The 26,613-nt window shown below is 49.8% G+C and overlaps 2 protein-coding genes across 3 annotated transcripts; one reads left to right on the top strand and one right to left on the bottom strand.

Annotated features, from left to right (window-relative positions):
• Positions 1-1,655: 1,655 nt before the first annotated feature.
• Positions 1,656-12,672, bottom strand: cdk12 (cyclin dependent kinase 12). 2 transcript variants are annotated; one of them, XM_067232519.1, is made up of 15 exons: positions 12,070-12,672; positions 10,711-11,952; positions 8,946-9,599; positions 8,455-8,634; positions 8,207-8,370; positions 7,912-8,082; positions 7,594-7,783; positions 7,400-7,456; positions 7,163-7,264; positions 6,910-6,987; positions 6,665-6,781; positions 6,424-6,555; positions 6,112-6,335; positions 5,531-5,968; positions 1,656-3,486 (listed from the first exon to the last, which is right to left on the bottom strand). In XM_067232519.1, exons 2-15 carry the CDS (start codon positions 11,910-11,912, stop codon positions 3,068-3,070), a joined length of 4,128 nt encoding a protein of 1,375 aa, XP_067088620.1. In that variant the 5' UTR covers positions 11,913-11,952; positions 12,070-12,672; the 3' UTR covers positions 1,656-3,067. The 2 variants fall into 2 exon arrangements, with proteins under 2 accessions (XP_067088620.1, XP_067088621.1); XM_067232520.1 differs by having other exon boundaries at positions 8,207-8,346.
• A 2,012-nt stretch (positions 12,673-14,684) lies between these two features.
• Positions 14,685-25,727, top strand: fbxl20 (F-box and leucine-rich repeat protein 20). The gene is made up of 15 exons (XM_067233183.1): positions 14,685-14,985; positions 17,220-17,281; positions 18,075-18,129; positions 18,226-18,300; positions 18,789-18,883; positions 19,017-19,085; positions 19,180-19,275; positions 19,646-19,772; positions 20,220-20,294; positions 21,246-21,376; positions 21,509-21,569; positions 21,672-21,716; positions 21,830-21,886; positions 21,982-22,194; positions 22,390-25,727. Exons 1-15 carry the CDS (start codon positions 14,944-14,946, stop codon positions 22,495-22,497), a joined length of 1,311 nt encoding a protein of 436 aa, XP_067089284.1. The 5' UTR covers positions 14,685-14,943; the 3' UTR covers positions 22,498-25,727.
• The last annotated feature ends 886 nt before the right edge of the window (positions 25,728-26,613 follow it).

Below are 26,613 nucleotides of genomic sequence, written 5' to 3'. Positions count from 1 at the left end.
CATCAGAGAGTGATCAAAGCAGGCCACGTAGAGAAACAAGGAGTTGATGGGAGGACTGTATCCAAATGACAAGAATACTTTCTCCACCCTTTTTGGTAATGAGATTGTGACACCATTTGGTACACTATAAACAGAGTGGAAATACATCTCGTGTTATGGCACCAATAAAACACTGTTGCAGTAAAGCATACATCACTAACGGAGCAAAGTCAATCAGCTTTCGAAACATCACATAAATAACAATGCAACCATAAAGGAAATGACAGACATAAAATGTTGAGGCAAAGATGGTCAAGAGAAAACAAAGGGATGAGGGGAAGTGGGGGGAGGGTGTGTGTGTGTGTGTGTGTGTGTGTGTGGGGGGGGGGGGGTTCTTGTTGTAGGGGTGGGGTGGGTTGTTAATGTTCAGTTTTGGATGAGGAATACAGATTTTTCCCGCAAGCCCTTGCGACTTTTGAAAGAGTTCTGAAATCCAACTTGTGTGTTCATTAGTCTGGGTGGCTTGTGCATGAGAGGGACTGTGTTTGTGGGGCCCCTTGCCCCCCCCCCCCCCCCCCCTCCCCTCCCGGAGACGACGACACCACGACTGATCAAAGAGCCTCCGTCATCAAACTCAACATCAAACCACAGCAGCTAGGGCGCTGAGGCTCCCGCTCGCTCCTGGAGAACACACAGGAGGAGGAAGCACGTGCACACACACACACACAACGGGGCAGCCCAATTCAAGAGGATCCAGACCTCACATTCTAGTTCCCCTCGAAGAGAGAGAGAGGAACAGAAGGTGCTCGCTTCAAGCGGACGCTGCAGAATGGAGGCGCTGACCACGGCGAGACTGCCTCTCGCCGTGGTCAGCGCCTCCATTCTGCAGAGAGAGGGTGAAGATCCGACTGGCAGGATGGCACATTTATGGGCAGGCCCCCAACCCCGAGGTGCTCCCCTGATTGATGGGAGAGTCTAGACTGCCTCCCCCCCCCCCCCTCTCCTCTCCTCAGTCCTGATTTATTCTCCTCGTCTCTGTGACTTGGCACTGGAAGCGGTCACTCCGTCTCCTGCAGAAACTCCCCACGGGCACATTCCCCCGTCATGCTGAGCCCCGCGAGGCGAGGGGCGAAAACACACTCTCCGCACACACACCCACACACCCCGCCACACTCACGGGGCACGTACCGCACGGACACACACGGCTCTCATTCACACGCGCCAGGCGAGAGGCAGGGGAAGGTGTGGCTCCTAGCGCCAGCACTCTAACAGATCCCTCACCCAGAGAGCTCAGCTGGGCTTGTGTCTGCTTGGTGGGGCAGGGGGGGTAAGCGTGTCTGTAACCATGCCAAGTGACTGGTCTGGGGACAATTGAGAGAGATGGAAATCAGGGACACACTGACAGGCTCTTACACGATTGCATCAGCAATTGACAAAATGGGACAGCTGTGAAACTTCTACCACCTATAGGTCTAGACTACACCTTTTTAAATGTCTTTACTAAAAACCTTGGCGAAAGGTTCTGCAATATTTGGTCACTTGGTTTAAAACATTACACGCACATTTACCTTCATCATTTCTCATTTGTAAGCGTGTGGGATGGTTGTGGGAAAGCAAGAAACGGTGCCACCTGGTGGTCATTATCTGAACAACCATGAAAAGACAATTAGCCCGGATTTTAATTGGTCACATGATTTCCTTTTATTAAACTTAACCGAAAAAAACACATATTACAAAATATCATTTTTTACAGTCACTTGACACCAGATGAGCTCGTCTCCATTGCCCCTTCACAAATCAAAACAAAAACGAAACCATGGACCATTATTTCTGCATGTAACTTGTAAGTAAAAAAGAATCACACAAAAAGCTTTTGCTGCACAGTTGATCAGGGGGGAGGAGGGGGGGAGTGGGGGGGGGCAGAGGGCCAGAAGGCGGACGGCACAGCAGGCTTTCAGAGACCGACAGGAGAAGCTCCACAGGCGTCCCCTCTCAGGGGGCACGGACCGGTAGCCGTACAGCTGGGAAAGAGTGACTGGACGGGGTTGGTGAAGTCGAACAGAGAGCATGGAGCTATCAGAGAGAGAGAGAGAGAGGTGTCCTTAACCGTACTGGCTCTGCAGTGAGTAATGAGGGGGCGCATGAAGGCTACAGGCACATAAAGCTGTTACTACAGAGTCGGTGTGTGCTGTCAGTGGACGTGTCCCGTCTCTGCAGGTAAAACGCCATGAAGCAGTGCTATATGAAGGTGTGACGGATGAACCAGGGAGACAAAAGACCATCTTCAGCACTTTTGTCTAGAGATAAGGACAAATGAAAGGGGCCAATTGTATATTTGTGTTATCTTTTGTCTTCTCTGCATGAGCCTTCTAGAACAGAGGTAAACAAACAAAACAAACAAAGCACTTATCTGGAGGGGGGGCAAAGGTCATTCAGGGGTCTCTAAGGTCACAGAGGAGGCAAAGTCGAAGATTGGGAGCTCGCCGGCAGAACAGTCAACTCATTCTGCTCCCCCAGTGTTTAGGACTGTACCTGCACATTTCCTGATGGGGCTCTGAGCCCATCTCCACCCACCGCAAGCACACCAGCTGTGTAAACCTGGCTGGTCACGAATGCTAGCCACACCAGCCTACCTGCCGGTAGACCCTGACGTCGCCAGACTCCAAAACACACATCGACAGCCTCGTCGCAGTGGGCGCGGCAGTAAACACTTGACAATCATTTGATTTACTCGAAAAGAAAACAAAAAACAAAAACAAAAAACGAAAAAAGAATCGATCGACGGCGAAATCACATTCCATGTGTGGAAGCTGGACCAAGGATCTGCCAGCACTATGAGGAAGGAGGGAGGAGGAGGGGGGAGAGAAGGCGAGGTCGGCGATGCGAGTCAGCACCGCCACCAGTCCACAAACACCACCCAGATCTAGTCTGCCTCCCGCGAGCTGCTGTCTGATCGTTCCAGCCGGCCCGGACTCCGCAAAGCAGTTGCTCCCACCTCGCGAGAGTCCACGTCCTCGTCATCGCTAGTGTCCGTGGCAGCCCTGGCCCTCTGCTGCCCGGGCCCCGTGACCCAGGGACGCCACCACGGTCAGCGACCAGCTCCATGGGCAAAGCGGAGGTCCTGGTCCTTGGGGAACTGTGCTGTGGCCGCAGGGGCGGCGGAGGCCAGTCCTGCGGGGGCCTCGCAACCAGGCGAGGGTTTGGGAGGGGTGTCTGCCCCCCAGGCGGAGGGCGGCTGTCCCCTGATGGGGGTGTCCACGGCAGGGGAAGGGTCCTTGCAGGGCTGGGGGCCGCCAGCCTCGGGGTCCTGCTGGGAGATGAGCTGCAGCAGAGCTGCTGCTACAGCGGGGTTGAGGTCCTGGCCGGGCTGGGCCTCGGAGCTGGGGGGCTGGATGCCAGGTGGGGGGTGGGCCGAAGGCGGAGGTCCTGGAGGGGAGGGGGGGCGGCGTTCTGAAGACGGGGGGGGCTGGTTTGCGCCGACGGCTTTTCGCTTTGTCACAGCACCATCTAAGTAGAGTCACAGACATGCGGGTTAGCTACAGTGTAACATACCAAACAGCAGTTTTATAACAGGGCAAATGATGCTGTAGGTAGACCTGAAATACCCTGTGGTACAGACATAAGAGTGACAAAGGAGGGTCTATACAAACGAATCTGAATTCAAAGTTTAATTGCAAATATCCCCCACTAGGGGGAGTCCTGGGGACATCATACGACTTGCCAGATACTGAACGTTTACTTGACTAGAATACAAACTGTTGAAAATATGGTCTTAGGTTTGTCCAAACAATAAGTGAGAAATCAGAAGTCTTTGTCACTAGTTAACTAGTACAGAAGATTACTGCGATATACGCACAGCTCAAAGCTCATGGAGATCTGTTCTCGATGACCTCTTTAGGAAGCTAACCTGTTAGCTTCTCTCCCTCTGATGGAGTGAAGAACACTCACCAGAGAATGCCTCACTATTTAAACCCTTCATCCCCTCACTATACTCTACAGAAAACATGTCACACATTCAAATCTCATGTTGTTGTGGACCACCCACTTCCAAACTAACCCCCAAACCATGATTAACAGAGCACACGGGGGGTAATGTATTCAGAGTAGCTACTGAGTTAGGTGCAGGCAGAGTTGTTATGTGAGGGAACACACTAGAGACCACGTCAACACACTGCTCGACTAAAAGTCAGTCTCCTGGTCTGCTGTCATGGCTACCCAGCTACACTGTTGCCACGGCTGTTTCCATGGCAATTGTGTTGCAACCCTTCCAAAGCCAACAGCAGGGTGTCTCCAGAGAGAGAGGGCCTCAGCCACAACAGATAACAGAGAAGTCACATGACCCACAAGGCAACTGAAAAAAGACATCACCAAAAAAAAGAAAAGACAAATGTGTGTTTTAAATGAAAGTTAAAAGAAACACATGCAGGTGAAGTCTAAGGTTCAAAACATTTATTTCCACTTGATAATTTATTAGACGTCATAAAAAGGCTGACATTACAGACCGTTTCTAAAGCAATGTTTCTGAGTGAAAAACAATCCACATAATGAGAAAAACAAGAGTGAGAATAAGAGAGAGGTGAGAGTGAAGAGACAGGGAGGGGGAGAGGGGGGAGAGGTGAGGGTGAAGGGACAGGGAGGGGGCAGAGGGGGGAGAGGTGAGGGTGAAGGGACAGGGAGGGGGAGAGGTGAGGGTGAAGGGACAGGGAGGGGGCAGAGGGGGGAGAGGTGAGGGTGAAGGGACAGGGAGGGGGAGAGGTGAGGGTGAAGGGACAGGGAGGGGGCAGAGGAGAGGTGAGGGTGAAGGGACAGGGAGGGGGCAGAGGGGGGAGAGGTGAGGGTGAAGGGACAGGGAGGGGGCAGAGGGGGGAGAGGTGAGGGTGAAGGGACAGGGCAGAGGTGAGGGTGAAGGGACAGGGAGGGTGTAGTGAGAACCTGGTGTTTCTGATACCGTAACACTACACGTGGCCCTGGCTACTAAATGACACCAGTGAGACATGTCCTTGTGTGCAGGGCCCCACTCCGTGTCACCAGGGTCGCTCGGAGCCACTCTGGGGTCAGACTTGAGGTTCTTTCCAGCTTCATGAGTGCGTGTTACCACCTACAGTGTGTGTGAGGTGGCGAGAGGAGTCCGGAGAGGGAGAGATGGGTGACACAGATGTGGAGTTGGGACTGCCATGACGATAGAGGAAGTGTGGGGAGGGGGGTATGGGGAGGGGGGGGAGAGGAGGGGGGCAGAGATAGCAGAATCATATGATTGCCCATAAACTAAGTAGCCAAATAACCAACTTTAAAATTGTGAAGCACGTTTAGAGCTTCTTTCGTTCCAATTTTGAATTTAGTTTCCTCGGATCTGGTCGACTAGTTTAAACGTATTCTTTAACTGTCTTTTAGAGAGCGCGGTCTGCATGATCTGTAATCTAGACGGGAAACCAAGGAAGGGCCAGAAACATCTCTGGTCTCCGCCCGCCTAGCCCCACCCTCCAGTCCTGTGTGAGATCCACCCAACCCCTCTCTCTCTGCTCCGCCCCCTAGTGACTGTACCCAGACTTGCCCTTGCGATCAGCACTGGAGGCAGAGGGACCACGGGTCATCGCCTCTTCTGATTGGACACCATTGGTTTCATCCCCTTGCTCCGCCCCTTCAGCCTGTGGCTTGATTAACTGGCCCAATAGGAGGGCCAGTAAGCTAGCCTGGTCTTCCTGGCTAAGAGGGGGGTCTCCAGGGGCTGGGGACAGCCCCCGGGGCTCGGGGGGGGGCTCTGGGGGCTGGGAGGCCGGCCTGGTTGGCCCCGGGTCCTCGGAGGCCCTCTGGTGGCGGGAGGCCTCGCTGCCTGGGGCCGCGGGCCGGCTCAGGACCTCCAGCTGCGGCTGGCTGGAGGAGCCCAGGAGCTGGGCCATCTGGGGCACGCTCAGGTCGGTCTGTCTCTGCAGCAGGTTCAGCAGCAGGGCCAGCTCGGTCTGGTTCAGCTGGTCTGCTGCAGCTCCCAGCCCTGCACACGCACACACACACACACGCACACACACACGAGACAAAAGTCACGACAAGAAACACCCACTCGCACGTCGCCAAACTCGACGTCCCCCAAATGAAAGAACGACACGATCAACCCTAGTACGAGCTTGTTCGTCCGACCTGCGAGTTCATTGGCTGAGATGGCAGCGGTGGGCGGGCGTCCGGGAGGTGGAGGCGGGGCTCCGGCAGGGCTGGCCTGGGGCCGACTGTTCTCTCCGCTGGAGGCCCCCGTGGGGTCCTTCCGGGGCACTTTGGGCACAGGCACGTCCTCGGGCAGCCCGCTCTGGCGCTGCCGACGCCTCTTCTTACTCCACAGCTCGTGGCAGTCCTGCCAGTGAGGAAGACTGCACACACACACAGCGTCACAGAGAGGACCAGGGCCACAGCAGGGGTGGGGGGGGGGGGGGCGTGTAGGGGAGCGGAGCCACTCACTCGGGTGGGGGCATCTTGCTGGGCTCCACGTTGCACAGGAAGTCACTGCTGAGGGCCTGCTCCGAGGAGCAGCGCCGCGCCGGGTCGAGGGTCAGCATGCGGTCCAGCAGGTCCAGAGCCTGAGCGGGCAGGCTGGGGGAGAGGAGAGAGCGACTCAGGACGCTACGAGCACACAGGCCTCCCGGGGGCCGGGCCCGGAGGCGTGAGCGCGCGTGCGTCTAGCGTTCAGGGGCATACGTACAAGGCAAACTCCTCCCGCAGTCTTCGGCGGTACTGCTTCTTGGGTTTCATGGTGTTGAAGTAGGGCAGCTTGATGACGTCAGGCCAGGCCGCCGGGCAGGGGCTCCCACACAGACGGCTGGTGGGGAGGGGGGGGGGGGGGGAGAGACAGGGTCAGGAGAGAGGCACACTGGGTGTGAGTTTGAGAGGTCAGAGGCGGCGGTGGAGCCGCGTCTCTGACGCGTCCAGCAGGGGGCGGCAGCTCACCTGATCAGCTCCAGCTGCAGCAGCTCCTGATTGGCCTGGAAGATGGGCTTCTTGGTGAAGAGTTCTCCCAGAATACACCTGGGGCACAGGCCGTCGGAATCACGGTTAGGCGCCGGCCGAACTAGCGTTACAGCGACACGTTGCCAACAGACTACGGTCGTGCTTTATTTTTCTCTCGACGTTTACCAAAAAAGCACTCGTCGTACATCTGTGGATGAAACAGCAGCATGTGTGTGTGTGTGTGTGTACTGACCCACAACTCCAGACATCGATGGCTGGAGAGTACCTCTCTTCTCCCAGGAGCAGCTCGGGGGGGCGGTACCACAGAGTGATGACTTTATTAGTGTACGGCCGACTGCAGGCAAGAGGACAGGACAGTGAGGGTCTCCCTGCCTGACACCATCCCTCCGGCGCCACTCCCAACGCACCGGGCTTGTTTACCAAATGTGAACGCTCATAGACTCCCCAGAACAAGGCGGTCTTGTCTCACCTTTCCTCGGAGTTGTAGAGGCGGGCCAAACCAAAGTCAGCTAGTTTGATCTGACCGCTGCACGGGTTTAGAGAGAGACGGTGAGAGGTTAGAACACGGAAACTCACATCGACCAGAGGAACAACGACGTTTGAGGGAACTCTCTCTCTCCCCCCCCCCCCCCCCCCCCCCCCCCCCGGCTGGAGTGAGGTTACCTGTTGTTGAGCAGGATGTTGGAGCACTTGATGTCTCTGTGCAGGAAGTTCTTCTTGTGGCAGTAGTCCAGGCCCTCCATGAGCTGGCGCATGAAGCTACGGACGTGCTCCTGGGAGAACTGCACCAGGCCCGACTCCAACAGGCCCATCAGGTCATGGTCCATGTACTCAAACACCAGGTAGAAGGCCCCTGGAGGGAGGGAGGGGGTGAGGGAGGGGGGGGGGGGGTGAGTCACGGAACACGCAGACAGTAACACGCACACAGATAAACACACTAGCTAGCGCACTAAGAGGGGGGGCCCCATTCCTCCAACCAACCTTTGTCCTTTTTGAAGTCGAGGGCATCCTGCTTGTCGGTGACGATCTCCTTCATGTTGACCACGCTGCGGTGGTTGAGCTGCCGGAGGATCTTGATCTCCCGGATGGCCGTGATGGGGAAGCCCTCCTTCTCGTTGTCCAGGCGGACCTTCTTCAGAGCCACCAACTCGCCTGGCACAGGGGGGCAGAGAGAGAGAGAGAGAGAGAGAGAGGGGGGCGTCAGGCACAAGCCACAACACAAACATGGCACACGCACACCAGCCTGCTGCTTATTGGGCGTGGTCCTGGCCCTCACCAGTGTCTTTGTCCTTGGCCTTGTAAACCTGGCCGTAGGTGCCCTCCCCGATGATGCCGATGATGTCGAACTTGTCCACGCAGCGCTTGCCCCAGTCGCTCTGGGTCTGTTTCCTCTCGCCGTAGCGCGGGCAGCAGAACCTGGAGAGGGGGGCACAGATAAGCCTAGGTGAGGGAGACACACAAGAGGTCAGGAGGGGTTAACCAAACACGGGAATGTGAGAGGAAGCTAGGGTGCCAGGAACTCACTTTGGTCTCTTCTTCAGGGTGGTCGGGGGGGTGGCGGAGGCCCGCTGGACGGGGGACTGAGGGGGCGAGGGGTCTCCCCCCGAAAGCATGGGGGGGAGAGGCAGGTCGATGAGTGAGGGCCTCCCCCGGATCTCCTTCTCCTTCCGGGACGACCTGTGAGGAGGGGTGGACTTCTTTGGACTGACGGAAGGAGAGGTCGAGAGAGCAGAATTGTTCACAAACAACAAAAGATTTCCACCTTCAGCCAGTATCGTTTCTGTTGTGGTTTTCCAATTTGTGTTTCTAAAATGTGCATATCAAACACCCCTGGGTTTTCTACTGTGGGTACACTGCCTGAGGCGAGCAGAAAGCTGAGCGTGGAGAGATTGTTATGTTGATGACGACTGGTTTGCTAGGCAACAAGTGGTGCTTCAGGAGGAGCTGTGGTGTGTGTGTGTGTGGGCGTGCGTGTGGGCGTGTGCGTGTGTGTGCGAGTTTTCCAAGAGCCTTACCTGTCCTGAAAGTCTCCCAGCAGCATGGGGGGCAGAGGTAGGGGTGGCAGGGTGGAGGTCTTGTGGAGGGGCGTGGGGCGCGCTGGGCTGCGCGTGGGGACAGGGGCGGGAGATTTGGGCTGGGAGGCGTGGGAGGAGAGGGCTGCGGGGGGGAGAAGGTTGGCCTCGGGGGCAGGGGCGGCAGGTGTGGGGGGAGGGGGATGTGTGGCGGCCTGGCTGGGAGGCAGAGGGGGCGCAGGAGAGGAGAAGGAGGAAGGAGCAGTGCCCTGCTCTTCACTGACAGCAGTGTCCTGGAGCACGGGCGGCGTGGGGGGGGGCTGGGAGTCCACGGCTGCGTCCCTCTCCGGAGGGCTGGCCTCGGCCTTGGGGGCCCGAGAGGAGGGGCCTGTGGTCCTGCTCGACTGGGGAGGGGAGGGGCCTTTAGCGGCCGCCACCGCCGCCTGGCGCTCTTTCTTCCGGCGGCTGAGCTCCGCCCCCAAACTGGAGTTGAGAGGCAGGCGGGAGGACGGGGGGGAGGGGCTGGCGGGCCGACTGCTGTGCGAGCCCCCGCCCATCCCGCCCGCGGACGAGTGCTTCTTGCCGCGGGAGCGCGAGGACGAGCGGCGGGAGGAGGAGAAAGGCGGAGGGGAGCGGCTCCTGGAGCGAGCTGAACGCCTGCAGGGGGGAGACGAGTCGGGTGTTACCTGGCGTGGTCCGGCGTGGCCCACACGAGACATGGCACAAGCACAGAGCTGTGACCGTATTCCTGTCATGCAACTACACTCACAAGAATTACTGCTGCGTATGCCGTTTTCCTCGATGAGCTTTGCATTCTGCTACTGCACTTTAAAACTGTGGTACACAACCACATTTACACTATGGCAAACGGATAACTATTTCACTTCTGCTGTGCTAGCCTTTCCATGTATAGTCGAGAAACAGCAAGACCCTAGCAGTTGAACATACTACCTAGACCATCAGCAGAACTACTTAGCAAGCACACACCGAGAGGCCTTGTCTGATATTCAAGCCCCCCCTCTTTGCTCAAGGTCTACCATGCTGCAACACACACTCAAAATGGCTGATTGTCGACACTGCTCTACCAGCAGGTCATTCCTTCTGGTTGACTGGCTCACTGTTTGGTCCCAAACACCTGAGGATTTCTCAGGCTTCGAGTCCACTAGCCCAGACAGCCTTCTACAGCGTGTCGGCCACCGTGTCTCCCTTTTGAAGATCTGGTTTCAAATATACAAATATTTTTGGTGCTTTAGAAAAAAAATCGGGTAATGAAGATAAATATCTTTATTCCACGCTTACATCCAGTTTTATGCTACACTGCCAAATTGTCACAATCCTCATTTATTTTTTCATACGTAGCTTGCGAAAAAAGGAAAAAGCACCAACGCAATTGGTGTTTTTATGGCGTAAGTGGGGGGGGGTCAGAAAGTAAGAGAGGAAAAAACTTGGGTGAGGAAAAAAATCTAGATCGAAAGAGAGGTGGTGCGTGTTTTTCTTCAGCACATACTGTGGGGCTTACTGGTAACCACACCTCAATACTTAGCAAAACATGCTCATCTTTCTATCCTATCAACTTACAGCACAGACTACACATTATTTCACTAGCCTAATATCACTAGCATGAAGGTCACTTCACGACAAGGCCCTGTTTGGCAGTCCAGGAGGATTTTCCAATGAGAAAAAGAACGTGAATGAATGAAATACAGTGTCTAACTAGCTTGCCAGTCTATCTAGCGTGTCTTAGCTCTCAAGACCAGGAGTTACTCACCGGGACATGGGGCTGGTGCTGGACGAGCGCCGGTTGTCGTACGGGCTGAGGGACCGTCTCCTGGAGTAAGGGCTGCTGTCCCTCTCGTAGCTGGAAGACCTCTGCCTGCTCCTCCGAGGCATGTCCCTGTAGGGACTGGGGCTCTGTTGGGCCGGCCTGCGTCTGTGGTGGTAGCTGTCCTCGCCCTCTTGGCCATACCTGCTGCTCAGGGGGCTTTCGCTGGTAGCCCCTCTTCTGGGACTGGGAGACTGAGCGGAGGCTGTTCCTTTCCTGCAAGGGCTGCCCCGACTCGAGGCCTTGCCCTTGGGGCTGGACTTGTGGCCCTTGGAGGACTTGCGGTGGTTCTTCTCTGGCCGGTCCTTCAGGGAGGAGCCGCGGCTGGCCTCCCCCCTCTCCTCTCGCCTCTGCTGCTTGTCTTTGCGGGATTTCCCTGAGCGGCCTCTCTCCTTGCTGCGGGAGGAGGAGGAGGAGGAAGTGGAGCTTCCCACGCTGGCTGCAGGTTGTACGTGAGTGGTTGGGGGCAACTCTCCACGCTTTGGCCCAGGATCCGCTTCTAGTTGACCCTGGCGCCGGGACCCTGAGGCTACGGATGCAACAGAGGCCACCTTTTCCTTGTTCTTCCCAGAGCTCCCTTTGTCGCGGTCCTTACTATTTTTCTTCTTGTAATTCCGCGGCCCATCCCCAGGCTCTCTAACTTTACTTGGGTCCTTGGACTTTTTGCGGGAGTGCCGATGCTTCCTACTATCTCTTCCACTAACAGCCCCGCCCCCATCGCCCTTGGCGTACTCTATAGCAGGATCTAATCGCTCTCCTGCACCTCGTTCAGAAAGCTTTGCAGAGGGGGGGTCCGAAAACGTATCCGAATCGGAACTGATATCATCATATTCTACCAGTGGCTTCACGACGTTGACAGTAGGAGGCGACGTCGAGCTAAGGGTAGAAACTAAAGGGCCTTGAGCCACCGAAGATTCGCGACCATGTTTGGCTGATTTATGCCGTTTACGTCTCAAAGATGCAGATGACATTGACGATTTCGACTGAAGTTTACCGTCCTTACTCGTCATGTTTCCTGTAGAGGTATGAAGCGGGACCTGGGACTGGTGTAGCCCGCTGTTGACGCTAGCTGTTTGAGGCTGCAGGGCTGTGTTAGTGCTTGATTCCGGCTTCCTCTTGGTCCCATGGTGTCGATCCGACCCAGGCATTCCTCACGTCAGCGACGGTCCCTCTCCTGAACGTGGGCCTCTGTAGCCGAAAAAATACATTAACAAGAGAGTGGTGCTCCAAAAATCCGGTAAAAGGATGCCAATTGTTCTAAGCAAGCAGAAAACACATGCAACATAAACATAACAGGCCGCTCACGTTTAGTCCTTTTGCATTATCCAAGTGCATTCCAATCAGGTCGCCAGCATGGTGTCAAAGCAGAAAAATACCGAAGTAGGTAGCCAGTGCCAAAAACGCATGAGCATATAGCTGGCTAGTCGGGGTAAGTGGCTGAAAAAGGCCCAAACAATAAATCGGAGCCGTGTGCTCTCGTCTCCGTTTCTATTTAGCTAGCCAGCTAACTTAGCTAGCTAGCTATTGCTGCTTAGCTAGCATGCTGTTTCGTAAGGAAAAAAACAAAGGAAAAAATAAGTCCCTTTTGTTTAAGATTCCCTTGTCCGGTGCCAAACTTAGTAAAGGTGTTACTGTTCCATAGATTTACGGCTCTAGAGTTCGGAAACAAATAGAGGCCGTCATTAAAAGGCGATGTTGTTTCACGAACAAAATGAAAACTTGACCCGGTTGGTGCTGTTTACATGTTCCCTTTAATATATTTTTGTCTATTATAAATTCTATATTGATCTGAAATTATAATATATTCGTGTGCAGTAGATGTTCCAGTTTATTATCAATGGCTCTGGGAATCAACCAGGCCTATCTTTAGGGCGATGATAGTGGATTTAGTAACATCCACAGCCCTGCCAGAAGAAGACAACCGCCATTGTGGCTCCTATAGTGGCTAGCAAATTCTGCAACTGCACGATTTCATTCCAACCGGAACTTTCGAATGCTGTCAGTCTTCGGACTATCCAAGAAAGAGCCAATCCGAAGAGACTCCCGCCTTTCGTTTTTGGTTCTCGCTGCAGTATTCTGCCGGTAGAGGGCTCCCAATGATGGCTTTCTTGGGCTCCTAAGAAACCCAAAATGGCCTAGTCAGGGAGCAATTTGTCTATTGCGATATGTAGGCTATATAAAAATAATAAAAAAATAATAATAATAACTTAGATAAATAAATAGGAAATTCCTCGATTTCAACGAGCACATTATGTCCAGTTTTGTCCCAAATTCCATCCCTTTAAATGTAATGTCGGATTGCTTTTAATTGAAAGGAGTGTTGTATGATCATTTACAGAAGTATTGACATTAGTGCACAGTCCCCGTGATGGAGTCGGCGATTAAGATGAAGACACACAAAAACAGATTACTGGATTAAAAGCTTTATAATGCACAGTGTGCCCATGATAAAGTAGGTGACACACACGCAGAGATTCCTGAAATTATATAGGGCACAGTGCCCGTGATGCAGTCGCTGAGTAAGATGTAGGTGAGACATATTTCTGTAATTATAGATTATTAGTAGTTTATAGTGTAGTGCCCGTGATGCAGTTTGTGATCATGTAATTTAGTTGATTTGGTATATTTATTTTAATTGGAGTATAGGCAGATGTTTTGCAAAGTATGGGCAGATGTTTTGCATCAGTAAAGGCATTAATTAATGTAACAAAACTCACTGATCTATACTGAAATAAAGTATCCACTCTATTGTCTTCTGTTAACTAGCCAGCATTTCATCCATAAAGAAAACCCTTTGAAAGAAGCTGATTATTACAGCTGTCAGCACTGCTCACGTAGCCGTATCTGCTGTGTAAAAGCGAATTAGCTTCTAAACGACAGTAGCCTACCTACAAGCATAGCCTAAAAACGTTCTTGTGAATTACCTCTTGAAAGGTTGTCCAGTAAGTAAGGCCTCATTTGATGATGCCTAAGGCCATGGAACCGTAGTTGTTCATACGTGTCAGTCTTTTCTAACGCACAGTAGCCTATTCTGGATCACAAAGCGTGACCTACAGTCCTTTTACATGTCAATTCAAAAACGTGGCATTGTACATTCATGTGTAAATAATGTGGAGTGATTTGAATGAAAATTGAACTCTTCTTCTTGTTTACATGCGTTCTTTTCCCGCTATAATGACGTATGGTGACGTATTTCGTATGTGCATCTTGATTGGTTTCGTGTATGTTGGAGGCGGAGTAACAACCAAAGCGGAAGTGCAGATTCACCAGACAGTATACAAACAAAGTTACAATGTAACGATTCGTTTTTAAGTCTTACTGGAAGGGAAGTATATTGTGTTGATAGTACAGTGTCTTTATATACGATACACATCGTTAGTAACTCGGCACATTGACATTTGAAAGACAAAAAATGAAGGAGATCAACGGCATTGTTTAGGATCAGGATTCATTTAACAGTCTAAATTAGAAAAAGTTAGAAAAACGAATCTTGTCTATTTAGGGCCTATTCTTTACGAACCCATAGGCCTATGTTATTCGATAACGATCTGACTTGCATGCATTACTAAATACAGACAACTGCCAGAAATAGCTATTGTCATAGTCATGTGCATAGGTAGAGAGAGGCCTTCCATGGTTCATTTGACATTTGTTGTCTTCTGGTATTTTTGACTCCTCAACGGGTCAATGCAAAATGTATAAGCTAGACTAATGCATAGTTAGGCAATAGGTAAACAATCAATGTTTACTTGTGTAATATTACATGAGATGTGCTTGTATGTAGCCTATTAGTCGACGGAGAAACTGCTGATAAGTGTCAAAGTAGCCTATCAAAGAAAGACACTGGCGAAAAAAAGTTAGTGTTTAGTTTCAGCTGTCTATAGAATTTCTGTAACCTACTAAGCAGTTGCGGTGCTCACAGGAGGGATTGAGTAGGGGAGGGCGAACGAGTGGCTGGGCAGATAGGAGTTCGATTGGCTTGGTGCGTTTATCAAAGGGTAGGCTATTTAATTTGTATATCAGTTCGACAAACAATGAAATCCACCGTCTGAGCTACCGAAAAAACGGTACTATGATAGTTTTGGAAGGGAGTTCGCAAAACGAGCGCCTACACGTTGCAGTGCTTTCAACACCGATTTTGTTATCCCCCTGATCGAGTCGGGTAAACCACCGTCCGAGATGGGGAAGGAGGTTAATGGTGTTTCGCGGAGCAGGTTTGAGGTGAGTTTGTACATATAATTAGAGGTTCAACACAGTCGTTTTAAACCAGTCGTCATTTAGCCTATGATTGTTGATGTGGCGTGTTCATGGGTAAACTGCGTTAATGTCACTCCGTTGCAGCTTCCGCAGTCAATGCTTGGATTAGGTCAAATATAGCCTAGACTGGCTAGTGTTGTTTTCAAGACACGACAGAATCTTGCCTGTTCGTATATAAAACCATACGCATTCATTTGTCTTTATGCCATAGGCTACATTTGCTGTCGTCTGAATCCATGGTTTTTGGGGTTGTCAAAATGTGCACTTGAGTTTTCTCTTTGTGCCTTCAAAACAAAGACAATCGCGTGAAGGCATTGGCCCACTGCAATGTTGACTTGGCTAATTATTGTTTTACACCAGCAAATGTTATTTGTAATTGTTAATTTAAAGGTTTCCGAATTCTTATGAGAGTCTGAATTATTCTGAGCGTCTGGGAGTTGGGACTGTTTTGGATCAGGGGGCTGTTGTGTACGCTCATGGCCGCTGCGGCTGCGGGGGCCTTGGGTTGATTCTGCTACAGATGGGCCATTAGCTCGGCCCGACCACAGCTTGGTTATTGCCAATAACACTCCTATATTGACCTTAACACCTTTTAAAAGCGATAAATTATCCTCATATGTTGTCATGGAAAACCATAGATATTGAAAAAAAGCTGTTAATGCTCGATCGCTACTCAACATTTGCCTGTAAACTTCGCGACAATTTACGCAGTGGCAAAGAATGCACCAAAATGTGAATTATGGCATTGTAGATAGTCTAGTAAACTCTGAAGAATAAATTGTATGTATTTGCACCGTGACATTGGTCTGTCTGCCCTGAGAATGGTGGTGTTTAATCCCCAGCTAGGCAGAGTGGGATTTGTGTGGTTTTATTTATTTTTAACGATGCAACAGCTGACGACTCAGAAGGTTCAGGCCGTACCTTCTGGCCTGACAGCCCGACAGCTGCAGCAGATACGTGATCTGTAGTTTATTAGCCAATAACAATAGACTTGGAGGTAGCCTAGACGTCAATTATTTTGTTGTTTATAATGTTCAAGACGCTGCTACATGAGTTTGAGACGTAGTCTATTTTTATATTTGTGCGAGACATTTGTATAATGTGTTGAAAGTGGCCAATCTTTTGGGATGATAATGTGCTTTCCTAGGCCCAATTGGCTACTTATCCAGTAAAGTTGATAAAAACCAGCACACCGAGCACAGGGGTTTCAAGGAAAACAATGCCATGGTCGCCCAACATTCAACATTCATATTCAACAGTCCTTGCATGGAAATTGCCCACAACTAGCTAGGCTACTATAGCAAACGATGTACAACAGCCTAATAACGTTACATTATATTAAAAAAGAAACACTATGCCCCAGACCATGTGCATCTGCCTTTTAGAAATGGCTGTGGATTATTTGACCGGGTGAGTAGATCTCTGAAAGGCGAGCTGTCACAGTGAATTTGCCCCAAATCCTGAAACGACATGCCTGTCTGTTTTCTCCTGCTCCCTCAGAATTTTACGTCTGTGCTGGCAGGCAGCCCATGCATAGACAGCTGTGTGATTGTGAGTGTATGAGAAAGATATAGGAGGCCCCAACCAGGCATCCCATCATCTGAATTTGTTATGACTTAGTTTGATTATCGAGTTCAAAGTACCTAGTAAATAAACGTTTTCTTTGTGACATTTACACAGGGACTAACGAGGTATTCATGTGGACTTGTCATAGGACACACAAAGCTCTGCAGAACGTACAAGGAAACTATTTTCCACCACTATGTTTTCCCCAGAGGTCAAATCTGGGAGAAAAAGAAAATGTTGCTAAAGTAGTATTGTGATTGATGTTGAGACCCTAAAACAGTAGCAGGCCTCCATGATGACCTTCTGGTCAAATGCCAATTTTGTCGAAAGGAACAGTAGATTTAACTCGATCCTGCATCCAGAGCCTTTTGTGTGACGCTGGAAACTGTGCAGAGAAATGTAGATGAGGAAATCCAGGTTAGGTAATGGCTCACTTGATTTTGTGTGTATTAGGCAAGCTGTAGAGAACCAACATGAAAATTGTGGTGAACACAGCATCGTTGCTTATAGACAGGAAGAAGGTGCCATTTCCTAACTTGTCTTGGTTGACGGAGAGAAGGAGACCTTGACCACACATTAACAGTCTGCTAGATGTTTTCATCTTCCTATTGTCCTTACTTCCTCTCCTCCAGATGTTCTCAAACAGTGACGAGGCTGTCATTAACAAGAAGCTTCCCAAAGAGCTGTTACTACGGTGAGTGAGGGGTTTCCCAACATCGATCTTTAGCATTTAACAGAACGTGTGTTTAATCAAGAAGTCTACTGTTTGTTTATGTGTAGGTTCTAGGTTGAGCGTTAGCTTTTTGTTGTTTAAACACAATTAGCACCTGATCTGTGAACATACATTTACCAGGCTAAGCATCCACAGCAACTGATCACGGTGCACAACACTTGATTAGTCAAATTAAAGACTCCACGTCTCTGAATGTGTACATTTGTCAGCGTTGGCAAACAACCTCTGTTTTCTCCTTTCCCTCATGCCCCACTCTACTCTTCCCTCCCTCATTCTAAAAACTGTTATTAAAAACAGATGCTTGGGACTGTAAAACATTCAAATCGATTAAGTAAAAAAAAGAAAAAAAAAGTTTGCCTCTTTGAGCAAACAGAAAATGGAGGCCGTAACTCAAGCCTGGGCTTTGCCAGTGAAGCTGCCAGAGCTGGGGGCTGCTGACAAGGGGGGCGCCTGGCCAGTTGCAGAGGGCTGATTTACTGGAGCAGTTGAAGCAGACTTTTGCAACACTTTTCACTCTACATCGCAGTGTTTGCTGCAGTAACGGTCCTATATGTGTACCTACCTAGCAGTGATGCATCTGCATGATAAAACCCCATTATGTTGAGGTAAACACATTTGTTTATCTAATTAACACTCAAACACAGTGGGGTCTGTCATCAGAGTTTGCACCACAGTGTTGTCCCAGGCCTGTGTGGGAGAGGCCTTTTCCAAAAGAGTGGTGATGGGTAACAGGCTATCCCTGTCTGTGTTCCAGAATCTTCTCCTTTCTAGATGTGGTGACACTCTGTCGTTGCGCCCAGGTGTCACGGGTAAGTCTGTTTGGTTTTTCTGTGTGTTACTCACCGTCCAAGAGACAATTTAAACTGTACCACTTTAGACATTTTGTCTCTTCTGCTCTTTCTCAGTCTTGGAATGTCCTCGCTCTGGACGGCAGCAACTGGCAACGAATCGATCTCTTCGACTTTCAGAGAGATATTGAGGTCAGAAAGTCTCCTATTTCTCTCCTGTCTTTTCAGCCCCGCATGGTTCTCTCTTAACGTCTGACTCCTTCCTTAAAGCTGCAATAGGTAACATTATCCTACAGGTCGAGTTTGATTGACAGTGGTTTCACAAAATAACCCAACGAGGAAGGCATGCTTCGAGGAAGGTCCCCTTCGCCAAAGGCGATTGGCTGTAGGAAGTAGTGGGCAGTTCCAATTATCAGAAATGTATATTCCACTGGCACTAAGCTGTCTATGTTACTAAACAGCGCTCAGAACAGTGTCTGTTAAGTGAATACATATGGCCATGCATTTACTGTCCCTGTATCCACATGGATCACTTCACAAGCCAATTCAAAATCAATCCAATACACTTTATTTCTCCCTTAGGGGCAACTCGCAAGATCTGAATGGATGTATTCCATGGTGAAATGAGCACAGACGTGATTGACAGGGATGTGGGTGTCTGGCTGTGTGTTGATCTGCAGGGTCGTGTGGTGGAGAACATCTCCAAGAGATGTGGGGGCTTTCTGAGGAAGCTGAGCCTGAGGGGGTGTCTGGGGGTGGGGGACAGTGCTCTGAGGTAAGGACCCGGGGAAGGGCTAGTGGCCCAGTTCTCTCTTTCACATGCAGGGTAAATAAGTACACCCAACAAACATTCCTAATGTGTGTGTTTGTGCGGGGGATTGGGGGGGGCTCTGTTTACTTTTCAACAGAACCTTCTCTCAGAACTGCAGGAATATTGAGCTGCTTAGTCTCAATGGCTGCACCAAGATCACAGACAGGTGTGCACTCAAGTCTGACTCACATTTCAGTACTTATTTGTGTTCTCGTGGCTGTCCGTTAGACTAACAATATATCCATCTCTGCTCCTTCCAGTACATGTAACAGCCTCAGTAAATTCTGTCCCAAGCTCAAGCACCTGGACCTAGCATCCTGTACCTCAATCACCAACCTGTCACTCAAAGCCCTCAGGTTAGTGGATGGAATTCATCGTACAACTTAACGAACACCCTCCCTCCCCTGACCTTATATTATCCTCCTCGTTTTGTCTGTCTCATCTTATCACACATACACACATACACACATACACACATACACACATACACACATACACACATACACACATAAGGGAGGTGCTTTACTCCTGCAGCAGATGGCTGCTTTTGTAGAACATGTACACGGTGACCAGGTTAAGTTATTCAGTTATGCATGCTGTTAATGTGAGACATACCTCATTACAAGTGACTTGGAGTTTTCCTCTTCAACTGTTTCATGTTTTCCCTCTCCCCCCCCCCCCCCCCCCCCTTCCTAATCCCCTGCCTTCGCCGTCCTCCGGTGGCAGTGAGGGCTGCCCTCTACTGGAGCAGCTCAACATCTCCTGGTGTGACCAGGTGACCAAGGATGGCATCCAAGCCCTGGTACGATGCTGTCCCGGACTCAAAGGACTGTTCCTGAAAGGCTGCACACAGGTATGACAGAGGACAGGGAGGTGTCTGCTGAACCTGGAGACTAGGGCTGATGTCAGGTCCTAACTGTGTGTAGTTTATTGATGAGTCACAGGAAGTCTGAAGGTCAGGTGTTGGTGAAGCGGTTGGTGGGGGGGGTATGGTGATGGTATTACTTTGATGCAAATCTTTTAATTGAGGGGGGTCAGATGGCTGAGCGGTTAGGGAGTCGGGATTTTAATCAGAAGGTTGCCGGTTCGATTCCTGGCCGTGCAAAATGACGTTGTGTCCTTGGGCAAGGCACTTCACCCTACTTGCCTCGGGGAGAATGTCCCTTTACTTACTGTAACTCGCTCTGGATAAGAGCGTCTGCTAAATGACTAAATGTAAATGTAAATTTAAGTTTCGAATGACTCTCCAATATCCCTGTCGCCCTCCTCTTCTTCTTCTCCCAACTCATCTGTGCTGCAGTTGGAAGACGAGGCGTTGAAGCACATTGGAGCGCACTGTCCAGAGCTGGTCACTCTCAACCTGCAGACTTGTTCAGTAAGCTCCACCTTCATGATATTTGGACGGAATTCGAGAATTATTTACTGCAAAAGTTTAAAAAATGGCACGAAAACCTGCAGATGACCGACTCGTATCGGTATGTTGTACTGCACACAGTACCCCACACCTTTTTGGCTGGAATCCTTTCTGTTATGCTTCATAATTAGATGCAGGTAGTTCTGAGTAATCTTCTTGTTGGTGTAACGTATAGAGGTCTGGGCGCAGCCTGGTTGGGATGAAGTGGGTCAGACTGTGCCCTTCCCTTCTCTGTTTCGGGTTGTTAAGGACATGCTGGTGCACAGGTCTGCTTGGTCTGCGTCTTGCCCTTGAGGAGGCTGTTCGCCATCTAACCCACATAACTAATAGTGTGTGAAACCCGCCCAGACGACACATTTGTTGCTCTGGCGTCCTCACTAATGGTGTCTGCCCCTTTATACCAAATTCCCTTCACGTTTGCTTCTTTACGCACCTTCTCTCCCCTCTCAGTAGGTCATCCTCTCATCTCCTGCCAGTAAACCACCTCTCACTGTTCTCCTCCAATAATTTTGTGTCCATCTGTCTCCTTCCACCTGTACCTCCTCTGCCTCTGAGTCCCATACCCCCCTGCACTCATATTGTCAATGTGCACAGTGGGTGAAGGACAGTAATGAACAGGAATTCTTCCCATTATCCATGCAGAGTGGTCAGGTGGAGAATGGACGTGGTTAGGCAGCGGCCATGTTGTTTTTTGACAAATAACCAAATGCTGTCTGTGGGTTAGCTGTATGTATGCCGTATTCATCACCGTTTTGTCAACATGTTATTGAATGTGATGGCTTTGTGGTTGTGGGGGGGTGTTTTGAGAGTGACCCCCTGTTCTCTGTGTTGTCCCCCGCCCCCTCTCTCTCTCGCTCTCTCTCTCTCTCTCTCTCTCTCTCTCTCTCTCTCTCTCTCTCTCTCTCTGAGCAGCAGATTACTGACGAGGGCCTCATCACTATCTGCCGGGGTTGTCACCGCCTGCAGTCCCTCTGTGTGTCCGGCTGTGCCAACATCACCGACGCCATACTGCACGCTCTGGGACAGAACTGTCCCCGCCTCAGGTAAGACACACACACCCACACACAAACAAGTCTTAATTCCCACTGAAAGGTAGTTTGTAAGGGCACTGTACATGAAGGAATATCGCTGCTGATGTTCTGGTAAACGGTTTGGCTTTGTCCTTCTCTGTTCAGAATATTAGAAGTGGCTCGCTGTTCTCAGCTTACAGATGTGGGCTTCACTACGTTAGCTAGGGTGAGTACGCCAGCTATCGCTACGATCACGTGCACACACACACACACAAACTGTCAGAGAAAATGTCTGATGACACATCTCTCATTCTGTTTTCCCCTGCAGAACTGTCATGAGCTGGAGAAGATGGACCTGGAGGAGTGTGTGCAGGTGAGAAAGATTACACGCACACGCACACACCACCAGGCCTAAGCACCCAGAACTTACAGAACGGTGCTGAGAAAGATAAGCTGGTCTCTCTCCCTCTCTCTCTCTCTCTCTAGATCACAGACGGCACTCTCATCCAGCTGTCCATCCATTGTCCTCGCCTGCAAGTCCTGGTGAGCACTGGCCAACGCCACCATGCTAGCCGTGCGTGTCAGCTTTTGTAGAGCACTGTTAGTGAGGCCAGGCCTGTCTCTGTGCTGTCTCCCAGAGCCTGTCTCACTGTGAGCTGATCACCGACGATGGCATCAGACACCTGGGCAGCGGTCCCTGCGCCCACGACCGCCTGGAGGTGATCGAGCTGGACAACTGCCCCCTGATCACCGACGCTTCGCTGGAGCACCTGAAGAGCTGCCACAGCCTGGACCGCATCGAGCTGTACGACTGTCAGCAGATCACCCGCGCCGGCATCAAGAGACTGAGGGTAGGAGAAGCCCGTCGTTCACGCTGTCTGTTCCCCCGTGATTGAACACGTCCGTCGTCAAGTCGACGACACGTCTGAGCTGTGTGTGTTTGAAGGCGTGCTCATGCTGGATGTGTCTCTGTGTCTCTGTGTTCCTCTCCATGAAGGCGTGCTCATGCTGGATGTGTCTCTGTCTCTCTGTTCCTCTCCATGCAGACCCATCTGCCTAACATCAAAGTGCACGCGTACTTCGCCCCTGTCACCCCGCCCCCCTCGGTCGGGGGAAGTCGCCAGAGGTTTTGTCGCTGCTGTATCCTGCTATGATGTAGAAACGGCGACCCCCAGCCCCCACTCCCGCTGGTCAGCCCATCGCCTGACCAGTCCACCCTCAACCCCGTGACCCCGACCTGCTGCCCGGCCCTCAGTCCCCTGTTATACATGCTGGTGTCCCCCTTCTCCGGAGCTGGAGAGAGAGGGAGAGAGACAAACAGGACCACAGGCTCTGGGAGAACCTTTCCAATGACATTCCCAAACCCACTGTCAACAGCCTTACACACAGACATGTACACACACACGCACCCGCAAACTAACATGAGTACATTCCCTGCTGTCCCCCCCCGTTCAAGTTTGAAAAACAAACCAGTATTACAAATAGAGAGGATTACGCATTAGATCTGATTCTTACCACTGCTGTTCAGAGATTAGAGTCGTGATACACTGTTAGAAGTACCGTGATCCAAAATCTCAGTTGATAAAAGGCTGATTCAAAATACTTAAAGATGACCATGACAGACAATTTGCTTGGAAACATTGAATGGGTAATTTTAGCTGTTATGAACATCAGTGTGTATGTAGCCACCACAACGAATTTCGAAGAGGTTTAAATGCCCTTAGACCGATAAGGTGACAAACAAGCTACCTCTACTCAAAACTGCACTCGATCGTGAGAGGTTGTTTGTGAGGTCTAATCTTCAAGCTGACCTCCTAGATGATGGAGTAAGTTTTTTCTAGATCAGTTCTGGTGTCATTCACAGCCACAAACTGCCTACCACTTCCTTTTCACACCCGCACACGGATGCAGGCACACTAAATGATGACTGCTACTAAAATATAATACTGGCCTGTTGAGGGACTATGAGGTGTGTTTGTATTATCCTTTGCACTGACTGCAGATATAATGATGGCACTTTACAAGATGAGTTTGAACTACTCCATATAGTTTACTGCCACCTGAAAACCTCCAAAACACACATGCACACAAACACGGGTACACCACACCCAATTCAATACTCTCATGCCCTCCCCTCTCTTTCTGTTACAATCAGATGCTTCATTGTACCTAAAAAAAGGAAATAGTGGAAAAAAAAGAGAGAAAAGTTTGATATTTTTCTAAAATGGACACCAATTGAGACTTAATAATGGGGACTTGAGAAGATGCCAAATGTTGCATGTCACAATTCTAGTTTTTTAAATCAAAATGTGTATATATATGTGTACGTACTGTGGGAATCTAAACGCTGATGTCGGCACAACCAGACCCCAGAAGACAGGAGAGATGAATGGCTGTGGGTCTCACAACACAAAGCACGGTGAACCACTGTCACAAACACGCTTGTTTAACGAGTGTGTCCTGAGACATGTTGAATAGTTCACAGTATAGGCTTGCACCAGGCATGGATTTGGACAGAAAGGGTGAAACTGGTTCGAGGCAAGCTTCTCTCAACAATTCTAAAATACAGAATACAGACACTTCAATGAAGGACAACAAAAAAAAAAAAAAAAAAAAAGGATAATGGAAAGAAAAAGCCAACTGAAAACAATCAATGTATCTCTATTTTCAGTTAGTTCTGATTCATTTGGTTGCATAGTTTTTTTTTTGCTTTGGTCACGGTTGTGAGAAGTGTGATCTGGTAGACCACACACACACTCGCGGGGCAAAGAGGCATCTGCTGATGTCGGAGTGCCAGTCTGGGCCAAGTTTCAAGTTTCAAGTGACCAGGTCACAGTGTGACTGACCTGGTCAGTGACATTAACGCCTCGTCAGTTCCCATGAGGTCTAGTAGGGGATGGAGAGACAGTGGGTTCCCCCCCCCCCACCCCCCTGTCTTGGACCAGTGACACGGGAGGGGGATTGGCCACCACAACAGGACGTGTTTTGAATCTTGAACTGGAGTGAGCACACAACTGGCCTACTGAGAGATATTGTGGACTAAGTATGTTCCTCTGCGTGATGCATCAAGGCCTACTTTCTGGATTCTTTTCTCCTGCTCACTTCTATGTCTTCTTTGTTTTCTGTTTATTTTTCTGCCGGATCTGTCTTTTACTTTGTTTTTCTGTCTAGGAGGGTGACCTCATCAACACACATCCCTAAAACACACCCCTACTTTCTCAGTTCCGTTTGGTGTGTTTTGGAGTGGGGCTGTTTTGTTTGAAAGTAATGAATTCAGTGTCTCCCAGTTGAGCTTGAGTCCTAATCCATCCAGGTTTTGGTCTCATAAAGTTTGTGGGGTTTTTGTTTTTTTAAGAGTTCTTGTTACTTAATGTCCAGAGTGTAGCCTTTGTGCAGGGGAACGGTTGGAGCCAGTGCAATTGTAATAGGACTTCAATGTTATTTGGTTTTTCATTATGAAAGATTAATTAGTATTGCTTGTATGTATGATATATACAGTAGTATGTTATACATATTGAATGTGCTTGATCATGAAGGACTTGACCTGGACTAGTGTTTAAGGGCATGTGTGGTGTGTTGCTATGGCAGTCAGACCCTCTCCTGATGTGGTTTCCCCTAACTTGTTATGCCTTGTGATTTGTCAGTTAGGGAGGGGAGGATAATGCGTGCTGAGATGAATCCAGTGTAATCCATTCTGATCTGTTTTGTTTGAATGGGGTTTTATGGAGGATTAGGGAACATCCAGGAGCCAACATGGCAGAGATGTGTGGTGGACTCTCTCGCTCTGGGTGTGAGTGCGTGGCTGTAGGCCCGTCGAGTCCCGCATGGAGAGGGCAGTCCTGGGGTGGGGACCTGAGTCCACACAGGTCGTACTGGACACGCTGGCTTTCTACTGCCGTGCTCTACCACATCCAAGCCACACCTTCAGATTAGAGAGAGGGCATACTGAGCCACAGACCGTGCACCAAGCCCACACTGATGGCATAGGCAGGACTGACAACCGTTTCAAACAGTCCTAGAGCCACCGTGGTAGACCACCGAGGGTATCCACACCAGGTTGTGTCACTGTACATCAACAAAAACAATCTGTTACGCTTCTGTGTCCGTCGGATCTTCCAGCATTTTCCTTGTTGCAGGATTCCCCAAAACCAATTCGTCAGTCCATTTCATGCAAGTTCAGCCCTGGCTGGTGGAGATGGGGATTAGGAGGACAAGAGGAATCTAAATTGTGTTCTTGGTAGTTTTACACCGGGGGATTACAATTACAATGTTGACAATGACTGTAGTTAATTTACTGTAAATCTTTTCCTTCTTTTTTTTTTTTTTCTTTCCTTTTCTTTTTTTTTTTTTTTTTTCTTTCCTTTTTTTTTTTTTTACAGTTAACCGATATAAATGAATACGTATGTATGAATAAATATATAACTATATTATTAAGATTTGTATGTCTGTTATTGCTGAAGAGTATTTTATGTAGTATTCCATTTTAATAGGTCATATCACCGGAAGGGATCAAGTCTGGCTCAACAGTTGTCATACTAATGAGGACACTAGAGGGCAGCAGTGGACTTGCCTTTCAATGAGCCTTCCAGTTCTACATTTACATTTAGTCATTTAGCAGACGCTCTTATCCAGAGCGACTTACAGTAAGTACGGGGACATTCCCCCTGAGGCAAGTAGGGTGAAGTGCCTTGCCCAAGGACACAACGTCATTTGGCACAGCCGGGAATCGAACCGGCAACCTTATGATTACTGGCCCGATTCCCTCACCGCTCAGCCATCTGACTCCGTTCTAAAACCCTTCCAAAGGCTGTAGCCTTTCCAAACAGGCATCCAGGCCTATAAGTCGGGTGCCAAGTCATGCGATCCCTTGTAAACAAATAATAAAACCTTAATAAATATAAGTCTATAGAAGTGGAAGGTGAGGAAGAGAAGCCAGGACCAACCCTGTGTTTCAACCCTGTGTCTGGTAGTAGTGTTTCACACCCCCTGAAGGCAACAGAGAACACAATTCACATGTACAATGAGTTACAGTTAGTCTAGCTTTGATGAAACAAAGGCATGCATAACAGTCTCCAAACTCTTCAATAGCAGGATTGATTGTAAAAAGTCACATTTGATGACATTGATTTGTATATCAAATTTAAAGTCTGAATCAATGATGGCACCAAGATTAATTTATTGTGTGTAAGTTATGGGAGAGAGATGCCAGGTTCTTCCCCTCAAAGCAACCTTATGCTCAAACTGTGACAGTGAGTCAAATTGTATATTCC

Source organism: Osmerus mordax, chromosome 3, assembly GCF_038355195.1.
Source record: "Osmerus mordax isolate fOsmMor3 chromosome 3, fOsmMor3.pri, whole genome shotgun sequence".
Lineage (NCBI taxonomy): Eukaryota > Metazoa > Chordata > Actinopteri > Osmeriformes > Osmeridae > Osmerus > Osmerus mordax.
This window is presented reverse-complemented; position numbering and strand designations above follow the sequence as displayed.

Bases quoted from the DNA above. Each gene is read 5' to 3' on its own strand.
- fbxl20 (XM_067233183.1), top strand. From the start codon at position 14,944: ATGGGGAAGGAGGTTAATGGTGTTTCGCGGAGCAGGTTTGAG. The intron at 21,377-21,508 runs GTAAGACACACA...TTCTCTGTTCAG, and splicing joins CAGAACTGTCCCCGCCTCAG to AATATTAGAAGTGGCTCGCT. The intron at 22,195-22,389 runs GTAGGAGAAGCC...CTCTCCATGCAG, and splicing joins CCGGCATCAAGAGACTGAGG to ACCCATCTGCCTAACATCAA.
- cdk12 (XM_067232519.1), bottom strand. From the start codon at position 11,912: ATGCCTGGGTCGGATCGACACCATGGGACCAAGAGGAAGCCGGAATCA. The intron at 5,969-6,111 runs GTCGGACGAACA...GTGCGTGTGCAG, and splicing joins CTCAGCCAATGAACTCGCAG to GGCTGGGAGCTGCAGCAGAC. The intron at 3,487-5,530 runs GCAAGTCTGGGT...GACTCTACTTAG, and splicing joins CTCCAGTGCTGATCGCAAGG to ATGGTGCTGTGACAAAGCGA.